General features: G+C 39.5%; 1 protein-coding gene across 2 annotated transcripts in view; it reads right to left on the bottom strand.

Moving 5' to 3' along the window:
- The window catches only part of SLC7A3 (solute carrier family 7 member 3), a 63,525-nt gene continuing 50,439 nt past the window's right edge, over window positions 1-13,086 (bottom strand). For both annotated transcript variants that reach the window (XM_072125575.1, XM_072125576.1), the window contains exons 8-12: window positions 12,349-12,451; window positions 11,202-11,407; window positions 10,928-11,094; window positions 10,627-10,735; window positions 1-5,198 (exon numbers count right to left, since the gene is read on the bottom strand). In XM_072125575.1, the coding sequence (XP_071981676.1) occupies window positions 5,086-5,198; window positions 10,627-10,735; window positions 10,928-11,094; window positions 11,202-11,407; window positions 12,349-12,451 (698 nt within the window). In that variant the 3' untranslated portion in view covers window positions 1-5,085. The remainder of the gene's footprint in view (window positions 5,199-10,626; window positions 10,736-10,927; window positions 11,095-11,201; window positions 11,408-12,348; window positions 12,452-13,086) is intronic.

Below are 13,086 nucleotides of genomic sequence, written 5' to 3'. Positions count from 1 at the left end.
TACAAAAAATGTATTTTTATTTGATATAAATATACATCCAAAGAGACAATTTTATGACAACATTACATTTGTAAATAGGGCTATAAAAAGATAACGGTACAATAAAGGACAGAGTTCTGCAATACAAAAACTTATATTAATTACTGTCCATAATAATTATGGCAGTGTAGGCCTGACACACAATCTTTAATAAACACTAAAAAAAAGTGTTAATCACATCGAAAAAGAAAATAAAAAGTTAAAACATAATGTGAACAAATGAACATCATTATTAAAAAGGGAACAGTCACTAGATTTCACCCCATTAAACTACTAGCCCCTCCTGTAGGGTATGAAATGTCCATCCTAGAATTATTTCTTCGGAAAAATTTTGATGTAATACCTTTAAACAAATATCTCCTCCAAAGTCATGTGAACAAGAGGTGAAAAGAGTCAATTTTGCCTGAGATGAATCTTTTTTCGAGGATGAGCCTCATTGAGGAGGTCACCTTCTTAGGTTCTATAGCAGTGATGGCGAACCTATGGCACGGGTGCCAGAGGTGGCACTCGGAGCCCTTTCTGTGGGCACCCAGGCTATCAGCAGAGAGGACTCCAGGTATCTTCCTGCAGTCCCAGACAGCCCAGGACTTGCTGTGCACAGAGCTATATTAAGGCGACAGCGCTACCTGGGACTACTGGAGGAGTGGGAAGATGTGGACAGATCTGGATTATCATTGTAGCTCCTGCTCCGGCCCTGACAATTCTTCCTGTTTATGGGACCTTGAAGGGAAACTACAATTATCATCCAAATTTCTCCTATTTTCTGCTTTATTGATGTCCTCAGGGTTCTGGTATGAATGAAAGCTGTGACAGAACAGGGAGTATAAATCACAAATTAAATTTCTATGTTGGCACTTTGCGATAAATAAGTGGGTCTTGATTGTAGTTTGGGCACTCGGTCTCTAAAAGGTTCGTCATCGCTGTTCTATAGTATCTAGAATATACTTTTGGTGTGATATTAAAGATAAGAATCTCATCTTTCAGACATACGACATATCAGGCTGGTTGTTCTGTGAGATACAGAACCAGAGAAACAGACAAAATACAAACCTAATACAGATAGACTGAATGAAAAAATACTTAGAGAGAAATGTATATATTTTTTTCTCTCTAAGTATTTTTTCATTCAGTGTATCTGTATCTCTTGAAGGATATAAATAGGCCTGGTCCTGAAGGGAATAATGGAGTAAAATCAGATGACAGTGTCCCTTTTACCCTTTCCTTTCAAAGGACATATTCTCATTCTCATACAAGGTGGAACCTCTTTGACCAAGGAAAGAGGAGATTATAGGGAGTTTTATTTAATAAAAATCACTCCTGCAGCGTTTTAACTGTTAAAGGGGTTGTCCCATCTACTCAAATTGGGCTCTATCCACAGGATAGTGCCTAACTTGCTAATCATGAGAATGGGGGTCTGAAGTAACCCCATTGCACCACAAGAGGACCACAGAAGCCAAAATGTGCATGTGCGGGCTGCCCTGTTAATCTCTATGGAGCTGACGGAGATTGCAGAGAACGGAAGTCGGCCATCTCTGTCAACTGCATAAAGATGAACGGGGCAACCTGTGCATGCGTGAGGAGCTCTTCTGGTCATCTTGTGGTGCGATGGGGTCCCATCACCAAGATCCCCTACCTTCAAGTTAAGCTTTATCCTCTCAGCTCACAAATAAAGTAAATACAATTTGATCAGCAATGTTAACCAATGTTCACGTTATTAACCCCCCTACCCAGAACTATCTGAGAACACACTTGCTATCGAGTGTTTTTTTTTTTTTTAACGTAAATTTAGTGAGGATGAACATTTGATCCTCTTTGCCTAATGTGGCTATAGATTAAGGCTACATTCACATGAACGTATGGGGGACATATATGTGGCCGGCGTATATATGTCCCCCATACACTTCTATGGCCTCACAGCGCCGTACATGAGCGGTACAGCGCAGCACACGTGTGGCACTTTACCGTTCCATAGCCCATAGAAAGATAGGACATGTCCTATCTTTCTACAGAATACGGCGCTGTGTATTCCTATGGAGAGGGGCAGGGGTGAGAAGCGCTCATCCCCTGCACCGATGTACGCCCGCATAGATCGTGTGAATGTAGCCTTACATTGCGAAGCAGAACTTTTTGTAAACTACTTTTTATAAATTATATGTAGTTTAAATACACACACATTCCTGAATAAAGTTTTAATTTCAAACCATTCCCTAATAATTTTTAGCAAAATTATGGCATTCTTGCGCAAATTCTTTTGAATCTCAGAAAGTTCCGTTATTGCGCTAATACAATAGAGCACATATTACACCACTCTAAAAGTGACCTTTGTTATGTCAGCTTGGTTTATGGATATATAGTTTTTTTTAAAATTAGGGTTACCGTTGTGTAAGGGAGTGGACAATAACATCGGTATGAAGCTCAGTTCAATTTTCTGCAAAAATTGTTTGGTGTACCCTGTTGATTTAACGTTCCCTTTGCTGCACGGCATATTTTGATTTTGTGTGTTGTGGTATATAGAATTCTGCTCACTTTGACTTATTTTTACATCTCTATTTGTGGGTAAATTTCTGCTTTGATGAGAGTTTAAAAATGTATGGTTTTCATTGCATTTTTTTAATTATTTGTGTGTCACAAAGTTGCATGCTGGTGTTCTAGGTCTAAGGGGTGCCTTTACGTTTTAAGTGCTATATTTTGCAAGATGCATCTTAAAATTTCTAGCTCAGAAGCAGATTGTTATTTCAGTTTTAGTAATTTGAGGATTTATTCTTGTGAACATAGCACTATGAGGTATCACATGTTCATCTATTACATTTAGGAGGTATAAAGCAAATTATTTTCTGTTTGAGGCACATTTTTTGTGATCAAAGTCAATTTATATGCATTTGTTAAATAAAATTGTACACTTAAAGGGAACCTATCACCAGATTCACTAATAAGCCTAATAGCAGGTTACCATACCACTATACTAATTTGTGTCCACACTGTTTTTAACTAAAAGAAAATGCAGTTCACATCCCCAGAAAATGAAGTTTGTAAGCCTACCTTGCACCCTGCTTGAAGTAGCAGGTTGTCCGAAGGGTATGAGCTATTCATGCAAGGCATTGTGTCACTCACTTCATATCTGCTGGCAAGTCCCCCCTCCCTTGCACTGATGAGTCAGCATGAGGTGAGAGACACACTGCCTGACATGAATAGCAGAAACTCTTGGGACACACTGCTCCTCCAGGCAGGGGGGCAAGCAGATATATACAAGACTTAATTTTCTGAATGAAAAACTTTTTTTTTTTTTTTAGCCAAAAGCATTGTGGGCACAAGTTAGTATAGTGCAATGAGAAAATGGGAACCTGTTATTAGGCCAATTAGTGAAAATCTGGTGACAGGTTCCCTTTAATGCAAGTTTTGAAAACAGGTCAAGGGTCTGCTTTCAGAAAATATAAGGTTGTTGGGGTTTAGTATAATTTTTTTATGGTGCAATTACAATTTTGACATGTACAAATAAAACAGAAAATATTGCTCTGGCCAATAATGCAACAAAATTTCCAGAAATGTATGGGTTAAATACTATAAGCCCCATAAAAATAAATAAAACCGCATGTACTCAAACCATTGTTTTTACAGTAAGAACAATTTCAATTGTTTCATCAAAGCAGCATATTACTACCATGTCCTTCTTGTTGGATGCTTAACTGATAATCACATGGCTACTACAGTAACAGAGTAGTAAGAGTAGTTTTATTACAGCTTCTTTTACCAGGACACATCACATTACTGTAAAAGAAGAAACATTGTCGAGAACTACTATTCTGTTCCACTTCATTTTCTATTCAAGCAAAGCAGTACAACTAAAAAAAAACTTCAATGATTACATATTCCATTCTTCAAGTATCAATAAGAAAATGTAATTCTCTGTGCACATTGTGCAGTGGTTTCCACGTTACAAATTAAATAAAATTCTGCATTTGTTTTTAATGCATTCACAGAAATCTAAAAATAACGTGGTGCTGATAATTTTCTATTCCAAAGATCGATGGCCTTTCCCATTAATAACTGAACCAACACCATTTACATCTCTCTAATATATGGTCTCCGCAATTTAAAATAAGATATATGACATAAGCCCATTGCTACAACCTCGAATGTGGCACAGCTAAAAAGTATAAAAAAGTGGATAAAAATACAATAAATATTTCCTCTGTAAACTTAAAATTCAAGCATTCAATTATAGGCATTTCTAAATCATGCCCATCTAAGTACTTTTCTGAAATCTTTACATTCAACTATCTGAAAGGAATATTTCCATCCTAAAAAAATAATTCAATATATAAATAACTATGTTGGCACAGTTCACTCAGAATATATTCCTACATCACAATACATTACAAAGATGAAGCTTCGGATAATATTTCTCTCTTCATTACACTTGACAATAGCAGTTGATAGCAAAAAAAACAATACATTGTAAAAATATCCAGAAAAGAACAAAAACTTCATGAATTCCTATTTGCTATACCAGGACTATAACTATTTCTCGAGTAACAGAAAACATTCAAAGCGGTGTGTATTTTATTCCGTGTTAAGCTGGTTGAAAATGGAAAAGGTTCAGAGTTCAGATTTCTGGATCTCTGCAATGATTATATATTGAAGGGGTTTTCCCACGAACTACAGTTAGGCCCTATCTGCGGGATAGGGTCCAACTTGCTGATCAGTGGGGATCTCAGTGCTGGGCCGTGATCTCCGTCAGCTCCATAGAGATCAATGGAGCTGAACAGTCATGCATGGCCGCCCGCTCCATTAGTCTGAGGAGCAGCGAGGGGTCCGACAGACCCCTTTTTCGTGATCTGTGGGGCTCTCAGCACTGAGTGGATAGGGCCTAACTTTAGTTCTTGGGAAAACACCTTTTAGCAAGGAAACCCCACATAAAGCTAAAAAAATTGGAAAACAAATGAATATAGAAGTAAGATACTGAGAATAGTTGAGCTAAAATTCTAGGGGCCAAATTTTACCTGGATGGCCACACATTTAAGAAGATAAGTCAAGACAAAATGGTTATTATACAACGGTTGCTGAATGATCCTTGATAGCTGGACTGTTGCCCTCTTTAGAGGACTGTTCCTTTTCCTCGGTGCTGTTCCAAATGCCATAGCTGAAGTAGATGATGAAGCCTGAAGTGTAAAATAAATAACATTACTGAGGGACCATTCAGAGGGTCATATTCAGCCCAAAAGAACATTATCCCCTTATGGACGCAGGGTTTTTCGGCTCATTTCTCGCTCTCCAACTTCAAAAATCCATAACTTTCATTTTTATGTGTACAGACCTGTGTGAGGGCTTATTTTGTGTGTAACAAATTTTACTTTCCCGTAATGTTATTTATTTTAACATGCCGTGTACTGTGAAGCTGAAAAAAAATTCCAAATGTGGAAAAATTGAAAAAAAACTGCACGTGCGTCACGTTCTTGTGGGCTCAGTTTTTACGACTTTCACTCTTCGCTCCAAATAACATGCCTACTATATTCTTTGGTTCGGTGCGATCGCGGTGATACCAAATTTATATAGGTTTTATTGTGTTTTAATACATTTTCAAAAATTAAACGAATGTGTACAAAAAAGAAAAAAAATTTTTTGCCATCTTCTGACGCGAATAACTTTTTCATACTTTGGCGCACGGAGATGTGGGAGGGGTCATTTTTTGCGAAATGAGGCGACGTTTTCATTACTACCATTTTGAGGTCTGTGCGACATTTTGATCATTTTTTGTGTTATGTAAAAAGGTGTAAAAGTCGCATTTCGGACATTTGGGCGCCATTTACCGCCTCGGAGGTCACCGCCGCCCGTAACCGTTTTTATATTTTGATAGATCGGGCATTTTGGGACGCGGCGATACCTAATATGTTTGTGATTTTTACTGTTTATTATGTTTTATATCCGTTCTAAGGAAAGGGGGGTGATTTGTGATTTGAACTTTTAATATTTTATTAATTTTTTTTATTTTTTAAACTTTTTTTTTTCACTATTTTTTAGACCATCTAGGGCAGTGATTTTCAACCTGTGTGCCGCGACACAAGGTTGAGTGTGCCGCGGGGGAAAGTTCCCCGAACTAAGCTGCCCCGGTGTCGAGCTGCCGCCGCGCCCCCGTATTTCTGCCCCATACTTACCTCCAAGCCCCGCGTCGGCGATCCGCCCATCTTCTGTAGCTTTGCACCGCGCGGCCCATGTCACGTGACTGACGCGACCTGACGTCAGGTCGCGAAAGTCACGTGACCAGAGGCGCGCGGTGCAGGAGCTACAGAAGGTGAGCGGATCGCCATTAGGAGTGAAGGTACGCGGAAGAAGACATCAAGGGTAAGTATATAGGGCCTTTTATTAATTAGTAAAGGGGGGCCTCTAGGGCCTTTTATTAATTAGTAAAGGGGGGCCTCTAGGGCCTTTTATTAATTAGTAAAGGGGGGCCTCTAGGGCCTTTTATTAATTAGTAAAGGGGGGCCTCTAGGGCCTTTTATTAATTAGTAAAGGGGGGCCTCTAGGGCCTATTAATTAGTAAAGGGGGGGCTCTAGGGCCTTTTAACTAGTAAAGAGAGGCCGCTACGGGCTCTTAATTTGTAAAGGGAGACCGCTAGGGTCTTTTAATTAGTAAAGGGGGGCAGCTAGGGGCTTTTTATTAGTAAAGGGAGGCTGCTAGGGCCTTTTTATTAGTAAAGGGAGGCAGCTAGGGGCATTTTATTAGTAAAGGGAGGCATCTAGGGGCATTTTATTAGTAAAGGGAGGCATCTAGGGGCATTTTATTAGTAAAGGGAGGCAGCTAGGTCCTTTTTATTAGTAAAGGGAGGCAGCTAGGGGCTTTTTATTAGTAAAGGGAGGCTGCCAGGGGCTTTTTATTAGTAAAGGGAGGCAGCTAGGGCCTTTTTATTAGTAAAGGGAGGCCTTTTATGACTGTTTTAGTGTCATTTTGTGCTATTTTGGTTGGTGGTGTGCCTCAGGATTTTCTAAGTATAAAAAGTGTGCCGCGGCTCAAAAATGGTTGAAAATCACTGATCTAGGGTACATTAACCCTAGATGGTCAGATCGCTCCTACCATATACCGCAATACTACAGTATTGCAATATATGGCATTTTTGCAGGTCATACATTACAATGAGCCACTGGCTCATTGTAATGAACCTGCATAAGCCATGTAGCCTCGTGTCAAAAGAAGACCCGAGGCTACCATGGTAACCGATGACGTTCGGGGGCGCAGCGATCGTAAAAAAGATGGCGCCGCCCGCGCGCCACCGTCTTTTAGACTTTGCCGGCGGCGTTGAGAGGGTTAATAGCCGCGATCGGTGCAAGCACCGACCGCGGTTATTAGCGGTGGGGGTTTTGTGCAAAATGCAAAAACCCCCCACCTTTGTATGAAGAGGATTCAGCCCGTGAGCCCTCTTCAAACAACCCTTATATACCTCTGCGCCGTAGAGCTACGGCGCAGAGCGTTAAGGGGTTATACATAGAATTGTGCCTATGGTCATAATGGATGTAGTAAAGTATCATTCTAAATTATTCTAGCACAGGTAAAGTGGCTTGCACCCAGAAGAAAATATTTAGGGGGAAAAAAAAAAAATCTCATAACAAAATAAAACAATCATTTATGTATGTATCTGGTTTCAGTTACTAATAAATGGGCAACACATGAGTATTACAACCTGATCTTTGAAAATCATTCGGAAACCTTTACAACAGGAGTTTCAAACTCATTTTTACTTGGGGTAACAACTACCCCAAGGTCATTGGTGCCTGAATATCCAGGTAAGTTTTTGCAGTTCTGTACTTTAAAAGACTAATCATAACTTTTAATTTGCTTTTTTATGACATACAAAGACTTTAAAATTGATAGAATTATTTTATTAACACTTTTTTTTGGAGAATTGGCAGATAAACAAAAAATATATCCTCATTAAAAACTTTAACCCCTTAACGACTTGGCCCTTTACTTATGGATTTTTGAAGGGTGGAGTGAAAAATAAAAATGCTAAACTTTTTCAATTTTTCGCTGTAAAAAAGCTGTGTGTGGGCTTGTTTTCTGCGTAACAAACTGTACTTTAAAGCGACAGTATGTAATATTCCATGCAGTGTATTGGGAAAAAAATAAAAATGCGGTGAAATTATGTTATAAACCTTTACCAAAATATTTGATAAACATGTACAGCGCCAAAACATTCACCGTTTTCCGGGATCAAAGACAGAAGCAGTGGGTGCATGTACGTTTGCAACATGTCTGCTGCAGCTCCTTATGCTTTCTGCCTTCAGCTGAATGGTGGTCCTTTTCAATTTAATGACTTTCACTGTAAGCTCCATATAACAGCTCTACTTTATGGTCAGTACGATCATGAGAATACCAAATTTTAGATATTAAAAAATTCAAACCTTTTGTGCATTTACTGATGGCAGGTGTCAGTGATTGATGTTTGCTGCACACTGCAGCTAACAACCACCATGTATTAACCCCTTAACGCTCTGCTCACGGGCTGAGTCCTCTTCATACAGAGGTGGGGGTTTTTGCATTTTGCACAAAACCCCCACCGCTAATAACCGCGGTCGATGCTTGCACCGATCGCGGCTATTAACCCTCTAAACGCCGCCCGCAAAGTCGCGGGTGGCGTTTAAAAGACGGCGGCGCGCGGGCGCCGCCATCTTTTTTTCGATCGCCACGCCCCCGAACGTCATCGGGGGGCGGCGATCGGTTACCATGGTAGCCTCGGGTCTTCTTTTGACACGAGGCTACATGGTTTATGCAGGTTCGTTACAATGAGCCAGTGGCTCATTGTAATGTAAGACCTGCAAAAACACCATATATTGCAATACTGTAGTATTGCAGTATATGGTAGGAGCGATCTGACCATCTAGGGTTAATGTACCCTAGATGGTCTAAAAAATAGTGAAAAAAAAAAAGAAAAAAAAAAGTTTAAAAAATAAAAAAAATTAATAAAATATTAAAAGTTCAAATCACCCCCCTTTCCCTAGAACGGATATAAAACATAACAAACAGTAAAAATCACAGACATATTAGGTATCGCTGCGTCCCAAAATGCCCGATCTATCAAAATATAAAAACGGTTACGGCCGGCGGTGACCTCCGAGGCGGGAAATGGCGCCCAAATGTCCGAAATGCGACTTTTACACCTTTTTGCATAACATAAAAAATGAAATAAAAAATGATCAAAATGTCGCACAGACCTCAAAATGGTAGCAATGAAAACGTCGCCTCATTTCGCAAAAAATGACCCCTCACACATCTCCGTGCGCCAAAGTATGAAAAAGTTATTAGCGTCAGAAGATGGCAAAAATTTTTTTTTCTTTTTTGTACACATTCGTTTAATTTTTGAAAATGTATTAAAACACAATAAAACCTATATAAATTTGGTATCACCGCGATCGCACCGAACCAAAGAATAAAGTAGGCGTGTTATTTGGAGCGAAGAGTGAAAGTCGTAAAAACTGAGCCCACAAGAACGTGACGCACATGCGGTTTTTTTTCAATTTTTCCACATTTGGAATTTTTTTTCAGCTTCGCAGTACACGGCATGTTAAAATAAATAACATCACGGGAAAGTAAAATTTGTTACGCACAAAATAAGCCCTCAAACAGGTCTGTACACGTAAAAATGAAAAAGTTATGGATTTTTGAAGTTGGAGAGCGAGAAATCAGCCGAAAAACCCTGCGTCCTTAAGGGGTTAAGAGGTCTCAGCCAGTGACCTTAATTCATTAACAACGTACATCGACATCATAATGCGCTACGGGCTTAAAGTTACAGTTGGGATTTTAAAATCGCATTTTTTATTACAACTTTAACAGTGAATATTTCTGGTTCTTTATCAACTATAAACACAATTCTGATATTATATTAAAGGGGATATTTAATGACACCAGAATTGTATTGGAAATTTTGTGGACATCAGCCTTTTGAGAGCAACCACCATTTATAATAGCCTTTTTTCTCTAGCACCCAATGTATGCCCCCTCTATTCAAATCACCAGTCAACCTCCATTTACCGTGAAAAAAAACACATATACTCAGCTTTCCCCACTCCCCTGAAGCAGCAATCATCTTCTCTTCTGTACAAGCTGAGGAGAAGAGGACTGCAGCTGTTTAAAGAGTGAAGAAAGGAGAGTATCGGAGCACTCTAGGCCTTACCTTATGCTGCTCTCCTGACTATAGCAGCATAAGCGCAGGGAGAAGTACCGGCTAAAATAAAGTTGTTGGCTGGCTTGTTTTGCCCACAGGTGATTGTTTCACTCCATGCTTTACATGACACACATTAAAAGAAGAGGATTGGAGTTTAGGAGGAGTTACTGCAACAGTTATTAGTGGATTTGTTTCTTTGAAAATTAGCTATAATGATTCATTAGCATTTGGTATACCTGCGATTAACCCATTACAATAACCTGATCACCAGAAGGAGCAAAGAAAATAATTCCATCTTGTTTAGTTCAGTTTAATTGATTGGGTTAAATCTGCTGACCCTGTTAGATTTTTTTGATAATCTGGTTTCTCTATCCAGTCACACAGTTCTGCAGAAAATGTGCGCAAATTGAAAGCAACAAGAAATGAACTTTACCTAAGACCATCCAGATAGCAAATCGAATCCAAGTTTCAGCAGTAAACTGTACCATGAAATAGAGGTTGACAAATACACTAAATAAAGGCAACATGGGGAGTGCTGGCACCTGTCGGATAAATGCATAAATAATTTAGAGGAAAAAATATTTTAAAGTCAAATTTATTGTTTCCTTGTAGTCAAAAGAAAGGGAAAGCTGCACACACTGGATGCATTCAGTACTACTGTATAGCACACAAAAACACTGCTACACACACACACAAATATATACACACAAACATTCTTCTTAGATTTAACTTACTTTAAATGACAAATGAGTTTTGCTCTCAGGTTGTTTCCAGATAATAAACGTAACAGCAGCAGACGCTGCAGACAGAAGGCTCAAGACCGTGATCCAGATGGGACTTCCAGTTAGAATGTCACCAAGCTTCTGACCAAGTATCACACACATGAAGATAAACAAAATTGCTGAAAAAAAAACAAAAAAATAAATAAAAAAATTCACACATAATGGGACGTTTCTAATAATAAACATGTGTCCTGTATGAAAATGATCTACTGTATGATCTACTCACAAATTACTGACACACAGCCGTATACAATGCGTCCTGAAGTTTTGGTGGGAACATCGCTGCTCTGGGACACAAGATTCCTGATGCTGAATTTATCATTTTTAGTCATGGTAACTTGAAGATCAGTGTCGGTCTTCTCATTATCTTCCTTATTCAGTTTCACCATCTCAGTGGTTTTGAATGAGCAGTTTGGTCTCTCTGGTTGGTACCTGAAATCCCAAGGCAATAAAGTTATTTGCCACTTCGTTTCTTTCCCACATAAAGACAGTCCTGAAGATTAACACTGCAGGGACAGGCTGTGTAAAGCAATTGGTCCAGGAGCAAAAAAAATATGTCTAGCTTCATCCAGCCCCTGTACAATCCATGTATCATAATGGTTTAATGCAACTTTAACACCCCTACAAATGCAAAGGGTTAGGTATGTGTTGCAAACGTGTCCCTCTCGATTTCAGAAGCTGTAACACGGGAAACTTCGTAATTGCAGCTTTAAGACACAGATTGGAAAGTGCTAGTACCTGACTAAGGGAGTATATAAACCCCTGGTGGGCAGGAGCACAGGAGGAGAGAGACACTCCATCTTGGAGAACGTCAGCTCCAATAAGCAGAGGAGAGTCCCCAACCGGAACTCAGCTCCATCGCTACCAGTGCAGCCTGAAGTTATTACCATGCTGTGAATAAACCTCCCTGTGGACTAACTATCTCCATGAGCCTTCCAGCTTGCCGAATCTGTTGCTATCATTTGGCCGTTGCCTGTTTAAAGTTGAAAAAAGAACTATAAATTGATTTGCACAATGTTGCCTCTGTCTAATCCCTGGATAAGGCTGCTTACCAACACAGGCTCCACATCCATCTCACAGGGATTCATCCTACGTACTTCTGTGGGGTTGCTCCAGGGAGAAACCATTGCATCAGCCTCTGTCCATATTTCTTGCACACACCACCTACTGTAGACATGCCAGGCTGTAGGTCAGTACTCCGACCCCCATACTAAGCACCATGACCACAGCGTGCCCTAGGCTGCACTAGCCAGCCACTCCGGTATTCTGGGCCCCGGCCCACAAGAAAAGGCTAGACTTCAGTGGGGGATGTTGCACAACACATCTCTACAATACAAATATAAATGGATAAGGCATGATACTATATATCTTACCTAAGAATAACAACACAGGCAGCCACCAGGGAGTAGGCAAGTAAGGTACCAATAGACATCAACTCAACAAGGACTTTCAGTTCAAAAAGGAAAGCCATAATTGCTGAAAATAAATTAGAATGGAACAGAACAAAAGCACATTAGCACAGAAGTGCACACACTATATAAATATAAACACATTTACTATGCAGGCAAGTCCAGTCAGTTATACATAAAAATTACATCAAAATGCATGCACCAGCTTTTACACCATTAACCCCTTCATGAGTGCTGTTTACGTCCCATTTACACAAAAAAGGGCACCAAGGACCACCAAGGGTCACAAAGAGGTTAAACTACCAGTCCCCTCAGGTAGGGGATGTAATGTCCTTTCTAGAATTCCCTCTTATGTGAAATCTCACATGATTTTGGGATTATATTAAAAGAGTAGCTCATCTTTCAAGTTTGTAGTTCTGAGAGCTAAACAATCAGAGATACATATTTTTTTTAAATGCAGGAATTTAATTATATTATTTTTAATATGACACAAACTATTTTTCTATATACTGTGGAGCCAAAGATAGGGGTGTCTAAAGATATCCTCCCACTGCAGCCTCAAAAATCTGACTCTTCTCTGCTCGTTTTCTCAGGACTTCGATGGATATTTTTTTATATAGGAAAAAAGACAAGGTTGCACATAAAAGTGGGAGCTATTAGTTTAGTGGAGTGCAATCTGGTGACACCTTATCTTTAAGTCTG

The sequence above is a fragment of the Engystomops pustulosus genome, chromosome 9 (assembly GCF_040894005.1).
Source record: "Engystomops pustulosus chromosome 9, aEngPut4.maternal, whole genome shotgun sequence".
Classification (NCBI taxonomy): Eukaryota; Metazoa; Chordata; class Amphibia; order Anura; family Leptodactylidae; genus Engystomops; species Engystomops pustulosus.
The sequence above is the reverse complement of the archived record's forward strand: the minus strand, read 5'-3'. Positions and strand labels throughout refer to the sequence as shown.